At 49.9% G+C, this 20,225-nt stretch overlaps 1 protein-coding gene across 13 annotated transcripts; it reads right to left on the reverse strand.

Annotated features, from left to right (window-relative positions):
• Nucleotides 1-1,667: 1,667 nt before the first annotated feature.
• Nucleotides 1,668-20,225, reverse strand: Adamtsl4 (ADAMTS like 4). 13 transcript variants are annotated; one of them, XM_047546113.1, is made up of 20 exons: nt 13,029-13,119; nt 12,335-12,369; nt 11,037-11,162; nt 10,509-10,611; nt 10,254-10,311; nt 9,586-9,926; nt 8,713-9,409; nt 8,365-8,467; nt 7,110-7,261; nt 6,624-6,828; nt 6,199-6,371; nt 5,962-6,073; nt 5,672-5,857; nt 5,382-5,511; nt 4,489-4,693; nt 3,988-4,164; nt 3,472-3,678; nt 3,190-3,369; nt 2,751-2,895; nt 1,668-2,612 (listed from the first exon to the last, which is right to left on the reverse strand). In XM_047546113.1, exons 4-20 carry the CDS (start codon nt 10,526-10,528, stop codon nt 2,476-2,478), a joined length of 3,228 nt encoding a protein of 1,075 aa, XP_047402069.1. In that variant the 5' UTR covers nt 10,529-10,611; nt 11,037-11,162; nt 12,335-12,369; nt 13,029-13,119; the 3' UTR covers nt 1,668-2,475. The 13 variants fall into 13 exon arrangements, with proteins under 13 accessions (XP_047402069.1, XP_047402078.1, XP_047402089.1 ...); XM_047546122.1 differs by lacking the exon at nt 12,335-12,369 and adding an exon at nt 12,435-12,611 and having other exon boundaries at nt 13,029-13,084; XM_047546133.1 differs by lacking the exon at nt 12,335-12,369 and having other exon boundaries at nt 13,029-13,112.

The raw sequence follows: 20,225 nt of genomic DNA on the forward strand, positions 1-20,225 counted from the left end.
GCTGAGCTGTGCCTCCACCCAGCTCACTTGGTTTCCAGGAACTTGGGGGAGGGTTGCTTTCTGCTGTGCACCCTCCTCCATCTCAGGACTCTGCTTTCAGCCTCCCTTATCTACAGGGCTTGCTTGGGTCCCATTTCCTTGGTTCCTTACATGTTTTGACTCCCCTTGCAAGTTCATCAGAGGGGAATCCATCTGACATCTCTTTAGACTGGACAGTGACATCAAGGCTACACTTTCCTTGTACCCCCTTTTCCTCACTCCCTGCCCTGGCTGAAGTCAGTTTCATTTTCCTTCCAAGATGCCCAAATTCTTCCTTCTTAGCCATGTCCAGCCCAGGGAAAGTCTGAGTCCCAGGGTAGCACTATGAAGTAAGGAAGACTGCTTGAGAAGTCCCGTCCCCCTAGGCAACTCTGGTGTCCTTCATGGGATCCAGTCATTGGGTTAAACTGTTTATTCAGACCCTTTATTAGTGGTCTTAGCCACCTGGGGAAAGGAGAGGCAGAGATGGGGAGGCTGTCTCAATGGAGGGGCATCTACTCCTGTCACTCCTTGGAAAATCTGGCTTCCATAAGTAAGAAACTCAGAACTGCAGGGTCACACCACCTCTAGAAAGTTATTTACCTTGAGAGAAAAAAATGGACAGGGGAGGGCAGAGGGAGGGGACTAGGGTGAGACATTTCTGAAGAATGTGTCCTTGGCAGGACATCCAGTACTGCTTTGGCCCCTCCCTCACCCAGCCCTAAGGCCCTTAGAGCCAGGCCAGGCTCCTCCTCTAATCATTTCCTCTGAGCAAGGGATAGCGGGGCAGAAGTCATTTCCCTTTCCCCCATCCCATGAAAAGCAATAAACCAAGACTTTAACAGGAAAATTGGTAATAACAGAAAAGAAGGGGGAGGCAGAACGACAGGGCCATAGAGAAGAGGAAAACACCACCAAAGGCCAGGTGCCATTCAGCTCAGCCACAGTTGAAAAATACTACTAAATTCTGAGACTTTACAGAAGGAGCCCACTGAGAAATCCCCACAAACCAGGCATTTTTCCCTTAGCTGAGGATCCAAGATCCCAACTTCACATCTAAACTGGGAGAAGTGGTGACCCCTAGTGGCCAATGAGCAACCTGCAGGACTGGGACTGGCCAGGATCCTCTCCCTCTGACTCAGGCTTTTTTTTTTTTTTTTTTTTTTGGCAGTGCTGGAGATTGAACCCAGGGCTTCTTGCTTGTGAGGCAAGAAGCATTCTACCAACTGAGCTATTTCCCCAGTCCAGTTGTTTACTTTTTTACTTTTTTTGCAGGGGGTGGGGTTACTGGGTATTATACCCAGGGTTGCTTAACCACTGAGCTATGTCCCCAGCCCTTTTTTCAAACTTATTTTTTTACTTTGAGATAGGGTCTTGCTAAGTTGCTTAAGACCTTGCTAACTTGCTGAGGCTGGCTTTGAACTTACGATCCTCCTGCCTCAGTCTCCAGAGCCAGGAGCCATTGCATTGGGATTACAAGTGTGTCCTATCTGGCATTTGAGTTCACTCTAATAGCCCTTGGGGCCCACACTCTCCTCCAGAACCTGAGTACTCTTCCTACCTACGATTCTGATCTCACACTGCTTAGGTGGTTCAGATGGCTGTGTTCCCACAAGGACAATGAAAAGCATATTGCTTATTTGTCATAATCAACTTTAATACAAAATAAATTAGTTCTGGGGTGGGAACCATTTTAGAAGGTGGGAAGTGGGGACAGGGGCTAGAATGTCTTATGCTAACATTTCTTTTTTCCACCCTCTGCCCAACTGGTCCCTGCTCCAAGAGGCAATCCTTTGGGGGTAAAGCAGTATTGAAAGTGGCTGACCCCCTACCCTTAGCTAATTAGGGAGAAAGGAATAGAGTCTAGGTAAGGGAAAATGGGGGTCAAAGACAAAAGCATGGTTCATTTTTATTTTAATTTTTTAGGTACTGGGGATGGAACCCAGAGCTTTGTGCAAGGCTCTACAACTGAGCTCCACCCCTAGTCCAAAAGGATGTTAGAAGATGTGAGGCCTGAACATAAGAAATAAGGTTTAGGGCACAAAATTAGATTTGATGGGGAAACCACACTCTTAAGTAACTCAGATTAGTAAGGAACTGCAAACTTGCTTTTCTCTCAGCTTAGAAAAGTCTCAGGGAAACAAGTATTGTCCCCTCACCATTCCTTATCAGTCTATGTAATTTCTTTTTGGGAAGTGACACACATGTAAGGGGGTGCACACCCCTGCAGCCCAGATACACATCTGGGGGCATATGTGCAGACATACCATCACACCACATATACAGACCCACTCACATCTTGATAGTCACCTTCAGTCACTTTGCTACCTTTAGTCACCCTGGAGGATACCCTGGTGAGACTGGGACATCTAGAGAACCAGGGAGTACAAAGTGTGTTGATTGATGGGACTAATGATGGCATGAGAAAACCTTAGGAGAGGGTCTCCTGGAACCATTTCAGGCAGGCTCCAGCGGACTCCGCTCCAGAACATGGGCACAAGAGCGGCAACAGGTGGCTGTGTAGTAGGGGTAGATGCAGAGCCGGGCCTGTACCACCAGGGGGCAATGTGGAGAGCTGTCCTTGCATTGATCATCTGAGGATAGAGGAGGCCAATAGGTACAACATCCATCCATCTGGAGCTGTACTCCCCCTCCCACTGGTCCTTTCTCTCCTCCACACAGACCTCAGCTAATTCCACTCTGTTGGGGATTGGGGAGAGGGGGCATTTTACCAGGGCGCTGGTTGCAGGGTTGGCTGTTACAGGGTCGTTTCCTGGAAGGTCGCAGGTGAGGAGGGCATCGAGTGCTGAGGGTTTGGTTGGCACTCAGGCACTGAATCTCTCTTGTCTGTATGCCCCCTTGGCAGGATTGAGAACACTAGGAAGATTACAGCTATCATATCAGACCTTTGGTGATCCCAGGGTTCCTCTTAAACCCCAAGCCACCACCTCCCTCTCTGGAATGTAGTGATGGCACATTATCTAGGGACATTATGAAATCCCAAGTGGAGAAGGCCCATCTGTCCTCCAAGTCTATAGGAAGTAGGACAATGTGAAACCTCAGCTGGGCTTGTCCTGGGGCTCAGAGACTTAGGGTGGGGAGTACAGTGATATGAACCCTCCCTATTCCTTGGAGATCCAGACTGAGCAGAACAGGGAACCAAGCACTCACCGGACTCCAGGGTGTAGCAAACCATCGGTCCTGGCAAGCCTGACCCTGACAGGGCTGTAGGGCAGAGGGTCTGGGCAGATGGGAACAGTTGCTAGGAGATGTCACATTGAACTCAGTTCCCAGTTTGGACACACAGATGACATCTCTACGTTGTGTGCCAGAGCCACATTCTGAGGAGCACTGATATAGGGGAAGGGAAAACAAATCATTCCCAACTTCAGATGTGAACTCCCACTAGGACTGGCACTCCCTTTCTGTCCTCCTCCCAGACCCTCAGCTCACCTCACCCCAGGGTCCTGTGTACCAACACCATGTCATCTCACAGGGCCCCAAGCTGCAGGCACGCATGTCAGGAGGGCGGCTTCCTGGTGGACAGCTCTGCTCACTGGTTCCTGCTCCTGCTTCCTCTTGCCCTGCCCTAAGCATCTCCCCACTCCCAAGACAGACCACAGAACGTCTCTGGATTCCTGTCCCACAATCTGCTGAGCACTGTTGAGAAGTAGAGTGCCCTGTATGAAGGGAGGCGTCTGGTGACTGGAACAAGAAGAGGGGGCTTTGGGATGGAAGCATCTTGGGTCCTGTTCCTAGGGATTTGGCAATGCCCCAGAGGTATCAGCTGGGCAAGGGCAATCACAGCTGCATGTCCAGGACCCTCATTTATCTCTGAGTTCCCAGTATCAAGCACATGGTAGGTATTTTTCAATAAATGCTTTTTGAGCTGTGTTGGGAAGACTGATAGGATGACCTGGGTGTGGTCACCAGGGATGTAGGACTTGGTTAAGGGGGTATGGGGCCCACCTTTGAACTCCATTCACTGTGGAACCAGGCTGTGGTACAGGGCCCCATGTCACAGGCCTCTCTGCTGGGGGGCTGTGGTGGGCCTGAAGCACACTCCTGCTCGTTCACTTCATCGCCATTGTTTCCAACACAGCGAACTTGTCGGCTCCTCTGGCCTCGACCACACCGGACAGAGCACTTGAGGGTGTGAGGGAGAATCCAAGGAGCCGGGCTGCATCCAGCATCCAGCTCTGTGGTTCTATGGCTTTTGAACCAGGATCTTCCTTTGATACCCACCCCTACCCTAGTCTACAGGCTTTTGTGTGTTGAAGAGGAGGAAGTTGAGCAGGGGGCTCCAGGCCCCCACTCTCTGGTTCGGTCTCTTATACGACATATATTGGGATTTCATATGAGATCCTGTTTGTAAAAAGTTTCTGTCAATGAAGAAGGAAGTGGAAAAACTACTGATCTAGTTCACTGGTGCCCACTTCTCCAGGGTCCTCCTTGCATAGACCCACTCACCTGGCTCCAGGCAGAGCCAACCTCCCAATGGCCACAGAGGCGCAGCTGACAAGGCTGGGTAACATTGGGCCTAGGAAGATGTCCACAGCGCTCTGGAGGCACAGAGGAGCCACCTGCCCCAAACTCCTGCCGGCAGTGCAGCTGGCGGTGCTGGGTGCCTGGGCCACAAGAGCGACTACAGGATGTCCATTCACCAGTCTCCCAACTGTGGGCACGAACAGGGGAGCGGGAGAGACAGGGATTAGATGTGTGTGGGGCTACTGCGTACAGGAGAAGAAACACTCTGGGCATGGGGCCCCTTGTAGGAGAGTGGACACATCTAGTATTTGGAGTCTGGGTTCCTTGTGGCAACACAGACGGCCAGGGTTTTCTTGCTGTCTATGGGGTGTCAGTCATTCTAATCTTTTCCCCTTTTTTTTGGCGGGAGTACTGTGGATTGAATCCAGAAGGGCTTTACCATTGAGCTACATCCCCAGCCCTTTTTATTTTATTTTGTGGGGGAAGGACAGGGTCTTGCTAAGTTGCTTAGGGTCTCAGTAAGTTGCTGAGGCTGGCCTTGAACTTGTGATCCTCCTATCTCAGCCTCCCAAATTGCTGGAATTAAAGGTATTGAATGTTTGCCAGTTAACTCACTTGCCTCTTTTAATTTCTGTTTTTTCCCCCCTTGCTGCTGGTGATTAAACCCGACGCCTCACCCATGCTAAGCAAGTGCTCTACCACTGAGCCACATCCCCAGTTATCTCAGCTATTCTAATCTAGTATTGTCTCTTTGCAGCCAGGAAATGCTGAGTTGAATGCACAGTCCAGGTAAGATTCTGTGGGCAGGGAGCAAGTCCAGGAGAAATTTGTGAGAAATTTCTAGTATCCTGACCCTGCTTGTGGGCTATACTCACTATGGGGGACATGGGGGGTTGTGGCAGGGTTCAGGGTTGGCTGGAGGCCTGGCACCCGTGGCACAGTTGTGTTCATCAAGCTCCTCTCCTGACTCTCGAGAAATGCACAGGAAAATGGGGCGCCAAACACCTAAAGGGGATGAGAGGGTAGTCAGGGGAGGCAGGATGGTTTAGACATGCTTCCATGGGGTTCCAAGTACCGGGTCAAGGTGTGGACCCACAATAAGGAGTTGGGAGTGTCAAGTTGGGGGTTTAGACTGAAGATGCCAGGAATATAGGCTTGAAGTCACCTTTTCCACAGGATGCTGAGCACTTGGAGTGTCCCACTCGTTTCCAGTATCCAGCTGGAGATCCCAGAGGTGTCCTGAGATGGGTTGGGGCAGGCATCTGGGGGATCCGTACCTGGCGCTGCAGGGTGCCTGGGGTCCGGGCTGGGCGGGGTACTGAAGCAGCTGGGGGCTCCCCCCTCAGCATCTCTGTGCAGGAGAGTTAAGTAGGCAAATCAGATGCCTCCCTACCACCTTGGAGCCCCTCTCAGCTTCTTTCTCTTTCTAGGTCTAGGGATCAAGTGGAGTCTTACCAGGCTGAAGTTGAAGGATAGGAGGCTCTGCAGTGGGGCTCTCGAGGATTGGAGGAGGTGAAGAGATGACATACTGATAAAAAACACCAGGGTTATCCTCCTGAAAGATCATCTAGGGAAAAGAGAAGGTAATGAATGTTTTGGGGGTGACAGAGAGGCATACCACCAGTCTTCCTCTCACGTGACCTAGCTTTTCTCTTAGAGGGTAAGACCTTCCTCCCCAGGCCCCAGGCTCACGTAGACATCCACAGGCTGCGTTGTGGGGCCTTCAGCTGATAGACTTTCTGCCTTTCCCTCCTCCCGAGGAGGACGGTTATACCGGAAGATAGTCCCACCAGCTGTGTAGGACCCAGGGGGATCCACAGCCCAGTTCCCATTGATGATGGACTGGCCTCCAGGGCCTCGAAGTGCTGAAATGGAGAGACCCGGAAATTGGAGGTTAGTCATTCTGTCCTCCTCACCACTACTTCCTAAACCTTCAGCACATTCCACCCAGAGCTTAAGATACCCCAAGCCATCTCAGCTTCCTCATTTCCCCCAAAAGATGAGGGAACTTCTCCCTGTTTGGCTTGTTTGTTGTGCTGAATGAGGACCTGAAAAGCAGAACAAAGAGGCCAGGAGTGAAATGGGACAAAAGACTGGGGGAAATCAAGGGTACTCACCAAGGTAGTTGGCACTGGGCCGATGCTGGGCAATCTGGAGCTGGGAGGCGCCAGCTGGAATCCATAGGATCTTCTGATAGCCCAGAGGGCGCCCTTGATCAGTGAGATTCCCCGAAATGAGGCGACAGGTAGAATCATTACCCCCACAGACTCCACAGCTATCTGGACGCCTGCCAGACCCGAGGATCCCATCACAGCCAGGGCTCTAGGAAGAGTAAGGTGAAGCAAGGGTCACACGAAACCAGATACCACCTCTTACTTACCCTCAGCTCATCACCTGCCTTACTCTTGATGCTACAAGTGAGAATGTGATCTTTATCAGCCCCACCATCCCCTGCCAGACTCAGGGATGCATATGTGAGCCTGATGGGATCCCTCCTCAGTTTGGCAGGCAAGAACTTTCCCTGTGGTAGTTTGTCTGTTGTTCTGTTGTTGTAATGATGAATGAGAGACTGTGTGTGTGTCTCAGTGTCTGCACATGCGCACCCTGTCCTCCCTCACCAGACAGCGCCCAGCCACACATATGTCTGGTGCTCCAGGCTGACACAGGGTCCCATCCTGGACCTTTTCAGTGTGACGGACATAGAAACGAAAGCCACGGGGACGGCAGTTCAGCTCGCAGCGTTGGGATCCCTGAACTAAGAGACAAGGTAGAAGGTTGGTTAGTTGGGGTCCCTGGTGAGAGGTGAAAAGGTAAAGAGCCCAGAATCCTGACAGCAGCTTTACTTATATCATCTATGGGACATCTTGAGATCGCGTGAATTGGTGTGGTTGAAGGGTAAATGACAATTCCGCACTTTGAAAGATTGGTGAGAGCCTGTCATGTCATGAGGCTGAGGCAAGAGGATTGAAGTTTTGAAGCCAGCCTCAGCAACTTAGCAACACTGTAAGCATCCTAGTGAGACCCTGTCCAAAAATAAGGCTGTGGAGGTGGTTCAGTGGCCAAGTGCCCTTGGGTTCAATCCCTGGTACCAAAACAAAAACAAAAACAAAAAAAAAAACGGAAAAGAAAGGTTGGTTAGGTCAATAGAGGCCACTGAGCCCATCAAGTTTTTTTTTTTGTTGTTGTTGTTGTTTTGTTTTGTTTTGAGATGGAGTTTCTGTACATTGTCCAGGCTGGTCTCAAAGTTCTGAGCTTAAGTTATCCTCCTGCCTCTTCCTTCCAAGTAACTGAGACTACAGGTGCTTCTCATTATTCCTGGTCATTAAGGGGACTTTTAACACTTATGATTACATGAGTTCAAAGCTCATAAAGATTTGTCTTGGTATCAAGCTGACATAGGCCTAAAATCAAGGGGATGTTAAATTGAGTGCAACTGATAGCACCAGGATCCATGGCACCTCTGCACCTAATGTAATGTCTATACAGATCTCTGGTGACCCAGACAGGATCTCTGGTGTCACATCAACCCCCAGCCTCTTAGGATAGACATATTCCCAGAGAAAGCTAACCAAAGGGCACTTCTAGACACCTCTCTCTCCCAGCCTGACTGCTCTGCTGACCATCTGTCCCCATCTGACAGCTAAAGTACCCTCCCCTTTATAGGCCTGTGCTAAAATCTCTCTGGCCCAGCTCTGTGGAGTAAGAAAGAAGGTATGACACAGAGGAGAAAGAGAAGGGTCTGCACGGAGAAACAAAGGGTTGGATATCTTCCAGGTCTGAGAGTAAGCAGGTGTCCCCCCTCTCCATCATACCCAATACTGAGCCACCCATGCCCTTGGGGTAGGCTAAAAACCTCACCTTCAGTGAAGGGCTCCCACTGGTACAGCTGACCCATGAATTCCTGGGAGTCAAAGGCTGCACACTGTAGGGCCCGGGGGTCTGGCTGCTCAGGTGGGCAGGGCTGAGGTGGGGGGGATACAAAGGAGTGAGAACCAGGAGGGGATGCTGGGGTGTGGGCCAGGGCTGGATTTAGGGAGTGGTGGAAAGGTCAGGTCTATGAAGAGCCCCAAAGCCCCTACCCTAAGATCAGATGCCAGGGCCCTTTTCCCTCAGGTCCAGGTCAGACAAGGTGAGGACACAGACTCAGTGTTAGGGAACCAAACTGGAAATCTGGGCTAGGGAGAGGAGGCCCAGGGAAGAACTCACCCCTTGGCTGCAGGCTCTCAGCTGCTCACTCTCCCCAGAACATCTTGGGACAGGGCTACTAGGAGCAAAGATGCTCCAGAGGGAGCTCGAGTGGGGGCCAGCATTCAGCAGAGGCAACCAGCCATCTGGTAGATGAGGGGCCGGCTCCATGGGGGACTCATGAGGATTCCCCCCAGGTCTCCAATGCCTTCGGCTCTGCTGACCTCGTCCCCAAGGGACAGAAGGGAAAGGATCAGGGTGGCTCCCTGCTACCCAGGGACTGGCCCATCTCTGGGAATTTGGCATTCTTGGTTGAGAGGACATGTGGAAAGAGTCACTTTCTCCCAAGGAAGGGGAAGGTGAGAGAAACCCTGTGCCAGAGGCTTGGGCTATGAAGTGAGGCTGTGTGGGGACAGGACTGGTTCTTTGGGACACCTCATTCTGAGAATTTTTGGACTTTGGGGGTTCATCTGGGGAGGATGGGATGTAGACAGATGGTTCTGGAGGAGGGAGCTGAGTTTGGGAGCCATGGTTTGCAGAGGATGGCTCTGCTCCAGGAGTCAGGGATGGAAGGTATTTTTCCCTTCTAGAAGAGGTCTGGGGAAGTTCAGGTCTGGGTGACCTCCGGGGGTGCCTGCGGCTCCTATGCAGTGGCAAGGCAAAGGGCACTCTTCCATAGCCAAACATTCCTGGCTTGATGGGGTCTCGAACCCGGGACCTGAAGAGGTGTTGCAGACATGGGGTCATAGCTCTGGCCATCTCTGATCCTGTCTCTCCAGTCTATTCTTGGCACCAAAGGCCAACTTTCTAGATCATAGTGTCCTTTACTTCCCTTTCCTATACCAAGTCCCCACTTTTTTTACCCACAGCCCACTCCTGTACTAAGAGCCTTACCTCTGGGGCCCTTGAACTTCTTGGGTCTCTTCTTTCCCCAGTTGGGAAGCAGGACCTCGAAGGGAGCCAACCCTTCCCTGAGGCTGTGGCCTATACAGAGGATGGGTTTCTCGGGAAGTCTGAGGTCTAGGGCCCTGACCCCGGGATCGAAGGACTTCTGGATGTCTTGGGGGTCGGGGAGGGAAGGGCAGGCCCAGGCGGAGTTGACATGTCCGGCTTCTGCGCTGCACCCCCACCCCACAGGGCTGGGAGCAAGAGGCCCACTGGTCCCAAGATCCCCAGACACCCTCAGGGCCCCGGCCCTCCTCTGGGGGTGTCTGAGGAGACTGTTCAGACAACACCTACACAGAGAAAAAGGGCAGACAGAATTAGAGTGATCTGAGGGGAAACCATACAGAGTTTCTAGTTCAGGCCTGGAGGCTCAAGGAGTTGTTACTGGCTGAAGGTCAGAGCAATATTAGAGGCAGAACCCAGCCTTCAGTGTGTTACTTGTCGCCTGTTAGGGAGTTAGCAAAGGGAGGTTGAGGGTGCCAAGCATGAGTGAAGGGGACCACAGCTCAGCAGGTGTGGGAAATGAAGACTTGGCCTGGAGAGGCAGCATGGGAGGTTAGGGGAGATGAAAAGACTCCAGGCCAGGGCTGGCGGCTGCACTCTTGCCCAGGGCTCACCTCCTGGTCCAGGCAGAGCTGAGGGAGGTACAAAAGCAGCATAAGACAAAGCCGGGGCCTGCAAACCAAAGGCGGAGGATGCATCAGACTGAGCCAGAGGTGTTGCAACACCGCCCGCCCCCGCAGCGGACTCCCACTTCTGCCAACTTCTCAGAAAGCAGAAGTTTCTCCTCACTACCCCAGCCCCTCCCAGTGACCGACCGCTCATATCCATGGACAGAGCCATCCTTCCTCTCTGGCTGCCCCTCCTCTTACCTGCCCGCCCATTTCTCCATCGCTCCGCCCCACTGACCCAGGGCAAGGGAGGAGGGGACCCGCCCGGATCGCTACTCAGGCATCTGGGCGTGGAGGCTGCACTCTGCTGGGACAGAAGCCGGTGGTTACCTCTCCAGCAAATTGAAGGGCTGAGAGAGGTGACTCCTCAGAAGGACATCTCAGGACACAGGGGTGGGGGAGATTGGGCCAACCCTTTATGATCCTGAGGGTGGGAGCAGGAAGGAATGCTGCCTTGGTCCATCTGCTGAGGCTAAAGGGTGGGGGTCTGACCTCAGCCTCCCAGCTCACAGCTTGGTCCCCTCCCCTTGGCCCTGTAGGGACTTCTCAGCTCCTCCCTAAGTCCCGAGGAGGGGCTGTGTGTAGGGCAGCTCAGGCACAGAAGCGGTTCTTCCTTAAGGTTTTATCTAGCTCCCACTCCTGCCCTCTCAGGGTTCTTTGGGAAGGTGAGGAGGGAGGCTGGGGGGGGATGTATCAGACAACACCCCCACATCCATCTCTGTTTCCTACCTGACTCTCGGCCTTTTCTTCCCTTCTTAGCTAAGCTCCTCTATGGAAGGAATAGTTAGGCACATCTCAGCCTGCCTCTGATGCTTTTGGCCAAGGGATAAACTAAGTGGGTTGATGGCTTCATCTCTAGAGAAGAAGAGGGTAATTTAACCTCCCCTCAATGCCAGCATCCATTCAGCATGGGCTCTGTGGGGGCTTATTTCGTTCAGTTATTTTTCGTTTTGGGAAAAAAAAAAAGTATTTTCTTTTGAGGCACAGCTATAATGGCTGGGGAAACCTAGGAAGGAGAAAGATGCAGCCAGAGCTGCCCTTGCTGCCCAGTCACAGTTCTTTCATTCTGGAATGCTGGGAAATCCATTCTAAAGCCTAGCTTTGAAAACTGGGGAAGTGGGGCTTGGTCAAAACCTGACTCGCCCACCCCTACCCTCCAGTCCCTTCCTTCTCACTATGAACCCTTCCCACCCCCATCCTCATCCCGTCTTGGTTATGCTTTCCAGGAAAAAAAGCACTGTTTCTGTTGGATCTGAAAGGCACCAGGCGAAGAATCCAAGGAGCTGTTGAGCCAGCTCAAGGGCAGGAAAACGACAGAGGGAAGGGTAGGAGGGAAGGGTAGGAATGTGCTTGGGGGTAGTAATGCTCAGCTCCACTCCCCTCTGTGGGACCCCAGGACTCAGAGTTAGAGGGAGGAATCAAAGTGGTTGAGCCACATGGCAGGGCCACCTCAGCTGCTTGGAGTTGAAGAGGGGGTTGATGGTAGCCTCTCTTTCCCCTGACTGGGCTGGTCACTGAGGTCAGCAACTCCACCCTGATGGGAGGGGGAGATGAGCTTCCAGAAAAAGACCTACATTCCAACCCAACTTTCAGCCCTCTGCCTGGATGTTACTTGGGAAGGAGAGATGGGTGATGGTCACTGCTGGTCCCCTCTCCACTCCCTCTTTGCCTCTACTCCTCTCCAATCCCCAGGTCTATTCTTGCTGCTTCTCCCCATGGGTCTACCCAGTACACATAATCCTGTCCTGAGCTGGCTTTGGCAGTTCCCAAGAGAAGTGAGGGGCGGGGGTGACGTGAGCTCCTGGGGCTGGGGCCAGGCCTGGCTCTCTCTCTGGAAAAGTCCCACCCCACCCTCCCCTGCACAGCTGGGCAGGGGGCCGATACCCTCTGCTCTGTGGAAACACACATATTTGTGCTTTTCACCCCTTTTTATGTCCCTCATCTGGTGTCCTCTCTGACCAGGGTGAGGAAAGTAGAGGTCAGAAGTGGTCACTCTGGTGCCAGGTTGGACCCTGGTCAAGACAAACCTGGGCTCCTTCTAGCCACATCTTCCCACTCTGGCCTGTAAAGATCAAGGAAAGAGACCTGAGCAGAGCTAATCCCTCCACCAACACCCAGGGGACTCACCTCTAGGAAATGGGTTATTGCTGGTGGGTGGGGCTATGTAGTATGGTTCTGGGCTGGCCGTGGAGATTCCCTGTCCTGGGTCAGAATTCCTTGGTTCTCGTATTGCCCTCTCCTGGGTCCTGGAGGACTATCCCAACAGGTGTCTTTCCTTTCAACCTCCTCCGACATCAGGTTGAGCTGTATCAAGGGCACTCACCTGCATCCCTGCCAGCGACCCTATCCCTCAATTCCAGGAGTGAAAGTGTCGGGGATGGGGGAGGGGGGGAACATGTCCTCAAAAAGCACCGTCCTAGAGGAGGGAGGCAGGAGGCGCCGGCGCGTGCAGGGAGGTCTTAGGGTATGTTTTCCAACTTTACTATGTGATTTAGTAGGAATTTTGGCTCATTCTCTCGCCCGGATGATGGGGCCAGAGTACCCCCTCCCCAGGAATTCAAACCCAGGGGCTGGAGGGTCTTCTGGGGCAACCAGAGCAGGGGCCAGGGTCGTGATGGGGGCGCGACCGCTCAGCTTGGGGAGTGGAGGCGGCCGGGGCTGGCGGTCTAATAACGGGACGGGTGGGGAGGGGCGGCCGGGTGGGGTCAGGGGAGGCTCTACCTGCTCAGCGCGCCCCCGGCGGCCCGCGGACCCGTCTGCGCCCGGGCGCTGTCTCTAAGCAGCCTGGCTCCGCGGAGGCCACTGCGGCCCCTGAGCCCGGCTGGGGACACTGCCGCTTCTGACCGCGGCTCCGCCCCCGCGCCCCGCCCCCACGGCGCCCCGCCCGTCAGCCCGCCACCGGCCTGGGCCAGTGCCCCTCGACCGTACGGGGGTGGGGACCACCGACCCTAAGGCCTCCACCTGCCGGGCCACCCACCCCGAGGCTGCGGGCGGTGGTCCATTGCTGCCGGGCGCCCCCCGACGACTAGACCGGGAAAAGCCGAGGGTGTCAGCCTAGATATGACTGCTAGTTTGGAGGCAGCGGTCGATCCCGGGCACTGTTCCCACAACCCGGTTGGATCTCGGGACTCCCGGCACTCCAGGCCTTTGGACAGACTCTGATAGGAGCACTTCCCAGGCCTGGCGACCGCAAAGGACCCAAATGGTGTCTGTATCGGGTGACTTGGGCAACCTGTCCTGGTGGAGAGCTGACCACAGTCGGAGTTGACCCTGCGCGCCACATGGATCAAGGCCCTCTCCTCCACACAGCCACTTGCAAGCCCGGTCACCTCTGTCTCTCCCATGTGGAGCAGCGAATTATGTGGTTCTGACTGCTGTGGACATCTGTAAGCCTCAGTTTCTCCATCCATAAAGTTTACACATGGGGGAGTAGTGTAAGGGATGCGTGCTAATTTATGAGTCAGACTGATCTGGTTTGAATTTCAGATGGAGCACTTGCCAGTCTGTGATCTTACGGAATACTACAACCTCTCTGCTGCAGTTTTCTCATGTATAAAATGGGCTAATTTGAGGTGTAAGATAGACTTGAAGATATCTATCCATTTATATCTGCAAGAATGCACCCCAAACTCAGTAGTGTTGGTGACATCAGTGGAGGGTATGCAGGGCTTGGAGAACAGTGGGAAAGACTTTCACATTTTACTCTGCACGGTTGTATTTTAAAAAAAAATTTTTTTTAGTTGTCAATGAACCTTTATTTGTTCATTTATATATAGTGCTGAGAATTGAACCCAGTGCCTCACACGTGCTAGGCAAGCCCTCTACCACTAAGCTACAACCCCAGCCCTGTATATTTGTATTTTTTAACCACATGCATTATCAATGTATTCATGTTAAAAATACATAATATGTGTAAAATGGCAGGCATAGTGGAGATAATAAGTGGTTACTATATGTATATATATTTTTTTGTTTTTTTGGTACTAGGGATTGAACCCAGGGGTGCTTTACCACCAAGGTACATATAGTCCTTTTTATTTTTCAAGACAGGGTCTCTCCCTAAGTTGCTTATGGATTGGCTAAATTGCTGAGACTGACCTGGAACTGACCTGTGATCCTCCTGCCTCAGCTTTCTGAGTAGCTGGGCTTATAGGCCAGAGCCATGCTCTGGGCTGGTCACTACTGCCTTAAATTTTTATTTGCCATTTGCTCATGAGTCCAGTTTTGTTGAATCTCTTCAGTGTTTTAAAACTACTTTTATTTTCTCCATGGCACCTGGGATTGAACCTAGGGTCTCTCTGCCACTGAGTTACATTCCCGACCCTTTTTATTTTTTATTTTGAGACGGGCTCACTAAATTCCCTAGGCTGGTTTCTCATTTGCAATCCTCCTGCCTCAGCCTCCCAAGTAGCCTCTTTTCTATAAGAGGACTGGGGATGTTGCTCAGTGGTTAAGCTCCCCTGGGTTCAATCCCAGGTACCAAAAATTAATAAAAAAATGTGACTTGGAACTGGCATGGTGGCACATGCCTGTAATCCCAGTGACTTGAGAGTCTGAAGCAGGATTGCAAATGCAAGGCCAGCCTCAGCAGTTTAGTGAAGCCCTAAACAATTTAGGGAAACCCTGTCTCAAAATTAAAAAGGGATGTGACTCAGTGGTAAAGTCCCCCTGGATTAAATCTCTGATACCAAAAAAAAAAAAAAAAGTGACTTGGAGGTCAGTTAATACTCAGCTCAGCAGAAGATATTAGGTATAAGAATATGATGGGTGAAACTATAAAATGCTTTTAGGGCTAGAGATGTAGCTCAGTGGCAGAGCACTGCCTTGCATGCTCAAGGCCCTCTGTTTGATCCCCTGCAAAAGAACGGCTTTTATTTTACTTATTTTATTTACTTATTTTGCAGTATTAGTACTTCCATGCTAAGAAAGTACTCCAAAACAGAACTATAGCACTTCTATTTTATTTCGAGACAGTGTCTTGATAAATACCCAGCTTATGCTCCTTTTTCCTTTAAAAAAAAAAAAAAAAAACCCAGAAAATAAAAGGAGTCACTACTCCTTTTTCCTTAAAAATAAATAAATAAATAAATAAATAAAAGGGTGTCACTGCTCCTTTTTCCTTAAAAAAAGATAAATACCCAACTTGACCTTGAACTTGCTATCCTACTGCCTCAAATGGCTGGGGTTACTGGGTTTGTTTTTTATTTATTTAATTTATGTATGTATTTATTTATTTTATGGTACTAGGAATTTAACCCAGGGGTGTTCTACCACTGAGCTATATTCCCAGACCTATTTATTATGAGACAGGGTCTTGCTAAATTGCTAAAGCTGGCCTTGAACTTGAAATCCTCCTACCTCAGCAACCCCCTACCCACCCCACCCCAACTGGGATTACAGGTGTGCACCACCATGCCCATCTTCAGCTGTGTTTTTATTTTTCAAGATACTCTGGTTAGAAATATTGACAAAGTACTAAAAACAAACAACATAACCTCAAAACAGGAAGCACATCACAAAACATGGCTGGGGGTCACATTTACCTGCAGGCCTTCCTTGGTGCCTCTCAAAATGTACTTGTGCTCTGGTCCACCTTGTTCCTAAAGAGCTTGGGAAGAGAATGGGTTAATGGCCCACTCCCAAGGGAGTAGTTTATCTAGGGACTCCTGGTGACACACAGTCCCAGAGGCATATTTATAGTTCTGAGTTCTGAGGGGAAGCCCCTTTGCCCAGGTCTCAAAAGTACAATGCAAACCAAAGGCCTGACTGTGAGACCAAGGGAGATATTTTAGGGTAGGTAACTTTCAGTGCTATCCTGTCACAGCCCATCAGCTTCCACTTATCTAGAAGGAGGCAAGCGAAAAGGTTTGCCTTTGACATTTGTAACTGCTTAGAACTGAAGGTCAGAAATAGTCTTTTCCATTAAGAAATGGCTGCTGATCAAAGAGCTCACGAGATTTATTTACGACAGCTGTCACCTCCCCTGGTTTGGTGACCTGAAAGTGTTGCATAAAGAAAATTTCCTAGCTGGGCACAGTGGTGCACACCTGTAATCCCAGCTGCTCAAGATGCCGAGGCAGGAGGATCAGGAGTTCACAGCCAGCGTCAACCAAAGCAACTCAGTGAGATCCTGTCTCTAAATAAATACAAAATAGGGATGGGGATGTGGCTAAGTGGTTGAGTGCTCCTGACCTGAGTTCAATCCCTGGTACAAAAAAAAAAAAAAAGAAAGAAAAAAAGAAAGAAAATTTCCTAGTCAGGTGTGGTGGTGGATGCCTGAAATTCCAGCTATTCAGGAAGCTGAGGCAGGAGGAACACAAGTTCAAGACCAGCCTGGGCAACCTAATGAGACCCTATCTCAAAGTAAAAAATAAAAAGGACTGGGGATGGTGCTCAGTGTTAAAGCACCCAGATTCAATTCCCAGTACTGAAAGAGAAAGAAAAGAAAAAGAGAAATTTTCGTATGCCTCAGCAACTTGTGAAGTATCAGATTAAGTTTGTGGAACCTGTCTTAAGGATAAAAAGAAGTTTGTAAGGACTTAGGGTATAGCTCAGTGGTAGAGCACTTGCCAAGCATGCTCAAGGTCCTCAATTTTGATCCCTGGCACTGGGGAAAAAAAAGGTGGGGGGATTATATAGCTGCCTAGTGGTGTAGCTCAGTGGTGGAGCCTGTGTTTATCATGAGGAGCGCCCTAGCACCATAATTATATAGCTAATATGCTATAGCATTTATTCTGCACCTGGGATGATATGAGCTTTGCCCATACTATCTCCCTCTGTCCTCGTTACACCATATACAGATTGGCAAACAAGAAGACAAATCTGGGAATTTGCCCCAAATCTCTTAGCTAGAAAAGGAGAGAGACAGTTTTCTTTTTCTTTCTTTTTTCTTTTTCTTTTTCACTCCTGGTTCTTTACCACTGAGCATATCCCCAGCCCTTTTTATTCTTTATTGTGAGACAGGGTCTTGCTAAGCAGTTTGTAGAGGCTGATTGTGAACTTTCAACCCTCCTGCCTCAGTCTCTGGAGTTGCTGGAACTATAGGCTTGTGCCTCATCAGCTGCAGAGATCCAGTTTTCTAATCAGGCACTGTTAGCTGCATATGTTGTGAGCAAGTGAAATTTTTAAGAAATGTTACTGAGTTTACTTGATTACTTCCTTTCTGACAGTACATTCAGAAAGTTTTATTTGTGTTGAATTAACACTATTTTAAATTAAGGTCTGGTGTGAGAGATTGATTGTCCCTATTCTAGAACTGATGCTAAAGCCAATGTATACAGGTTGGCCCAGAAACTAACAAGAACTGTCTTTTGATGTGTGATCATAGTAACTATATCTGAAAAGCCTGGTGTTTGCCTTTCTGCCTCTCAAAATCATGGTTTGCTGAACTCTTTTGTTCCAAAAGAGACACTCCATGGTAGGCTGGTTTCCAGCCATGAATTCTCTGTTCTGTTGCATTGTCACATTGTCACACACTGTTCTGTCTCACTAATGCTGTTTTGTTTTGTTTTATTTGCACTACTGGAGATTGAACCCAAGGGTGCTCTACCACTGAGCTATATCCCTAGCCCTTTTTAGTTCTTTATTTGCAGTCAGGGTCTTGCTAAATTGATCAAGTTGGCCTCAAATTTGAGATCCTCCTGCCTCAGCCTCCTGAGTAACTGGAATAACAGGTGTGTGCTACCATGCCTGGCTCTCATGTTGTTCTTTTGACCTATTGGCCTTGGCTTGGCCCAGTTAACCCACTGCCCATGACTGTTACGGAAGCACCCTGACACCTCCTGTTCTCTCCCAGGAACATGGAGGGCGGGAATCCCCTGTGGTGTTTACCTTTGTATCTACCACCTCACCTCACTCATAGCAGGCATTTAATAAATGCCTGAGTGCTGAGCACTACCTCTACTCTGGCCACATTCCAGCACTTTCTGGTTGTTGTCTTGCTCCACTGTAGCTAAACTGGCTCTTGGGTGATGAAATAATGGAGAAACAGGATGTGAACCATTGGGTAAGATGAGGATCAAGGCATGAATAGGGTGTTCTGAACTCCTAATCTGCTCTCTAGATGTCAAGTTTGGTCAGAAATTCCCACAACCAAAATTTTTCTTGATTTGATTTACATATTTCAACTTACTAGTGCCTCTCAGGCAGGCCCAGGAGACCCAATGACAGATTTTGCCTGTCTACTGCCCTGAGCCATATGTCTATCTGTTGATTGGTGTTCCCAGAACAGGAAGTACCCAGTAAATATTTATGGAATTAAATGAATTGATCAGACATGACCTTGGCAGTCATTTAGGTCTGCAAACTCATCAGTACTTCGACAACTATGTTAAGTGGTTTGAACTCATGTGCACATCTCCCTACATCTGTGTTTGGGAAACAGGTATAATCCAAGCTTCTGGATCAGGTCTCCAAAATGGCTGAGAGTATTTGTTGTCTGCTAACAGGAAAGATTTCTTAGATGATAGTCTTTGGTGTAATCTCTACATACTGTTTCATAGATTTGATAAAAACAGTGCCTATGGGCTGGGGATGTAGCTTAGTGATAGAGTGCTTGCCTAGCATGGGTGAGGCCCTGAGTTCAATTCTCAGTCCTGCAAATTAAAAGAGGGGGATGGAAAAGACTGTGTTAAGACTAAAAACTGATCATCATGATGCCCAGAGCTCTTTGCTGAGGATGCTTTCAGATTTCAACAGGACTCAGTTCAGGATTTGCCCATGACAGAGTACATATATGTGTTTTTCATAGCTAGTTGATGATGATGGCCCAGCCCTGTGCTAAGGGGTCAAGGGAAATTACATCACTATCTGAGCAGAACCTGTCTTCTTTGCTAAGAAATCTGGCAGCAGATATGCCACCAGGGCTGAGTTCTGTGATACCTTCTCAACATGGCAGGCTCGTTGTGTCATAAAGCTCCTGGACCAGAGTAGGAGGTGGCTGTGAGCTGGGGTGCTCAGCAGCGGCTGAGGGTAGATGCTCTGGTCTGAGAGGTAGGTAGGCACTGCCCAGAGGGGAGAGATGGAAGGGTGGGGGGCCAGGCCTGAGGGCTCAAAGCATTTTGAGAAAACAGAGCAATCTATTGGTTCATTCCTGAATCTGGAATTGCATTTATTGTACTGACCACACATAACCCTGTGACCAATTCCCAGATCAATTGCAGATGCAGAATTAAGGGCATTTTGTCTTAAATAAGGGAGGTGATAGATACCCAACTCCCTCGCCCTCAAGAGCTCCTATGAGGACTGGGGTTGTGGCTCAGTGGCAGAGCTCTTGCCTAGCATGTGAGAGGCACTGGGTTCAATTCTCAGCACCATGTATAAATAAATAAAATAAAGGTCCATTGCCAACTTAAAAAAAAATTAAAAAAGAACTCCTTATGAGCATATGATAGACCATATGATAAGGGACCAGCTTCCAACCTATCCTGTCATTCTAGAAGTAAAGTTTCCATGCAAATCAGGCACACAGAGGAGTCAGCTCTGGAGGTGATAAGGGTCCTGTCCCTGATTTCAGGAGGAGGAAACTTTCTTTCAGAGTTAGGGAGCAGGGAGAAAAGAACCTGAGCAAGTTATTTCCACCAGGTGAGCCTCAAGACAGGGCTTCTTCCTCCCCTGGGTTGTCATGGGTCCTAGGCCTCTAGCCACAGTTCTGCCTCAAGGAGACCATGGTAATCTTCCCCACACGGATCTTATTTGTGCCTAGAAGTTTCTTGTACTTCCAGAGAAAACCAGTTTGTTTTCTCTGTAATTAATTAATTAATTAATCTTGATAGATTGTGCTGAGGACCTAAGAAAGGCAGACATAAAAGGATAGGAATAAGGGTACAAAACTCAAGAACTGCAGCCAGAGGCAGGCAGGCCAGTAAAAGGAGAGACAAGAATTTCATACATACCAAGGCCTTGAAGTCAGAAATAAGA

The sequence above is a fragment of the Sciurus carolinensis genome, chromosome 1 (genome assembly GCF_902686445.1).
Source record: "Sciurus carolinensis chromosome 1, mSciCar1.2, whole genome shotgun sequence".
NCBI lineage: Eukaryota > Metazoa > Chordata > Mammalia > Rodentia > Sciuridae > Sciurus > Sciurus carolinensis.

Bases quoted from the DNA above. Each gene is read 5' to 3' on its own strand.
- Adamtsl4 (XM_047546187.1), bottom strand. From the start codon at position 10,528: ATGGAGAAATGGGCGGGCAG. The intron at 5,858-5,961 runs GTAAGACTCCAC...TCTCCTGCACAG, and splicing joins TATCCTTCAACTTCAGCCTG to AGATGCTGAGGGGGGAGCCC. The intron at 3,370-3,471 runs GTGAGCTGAGGG...CCCCTATATCAG, and splicing joins ACACAGGACCCTGGGGTGAG to TGCTCCTCAGAATGTGGCTC.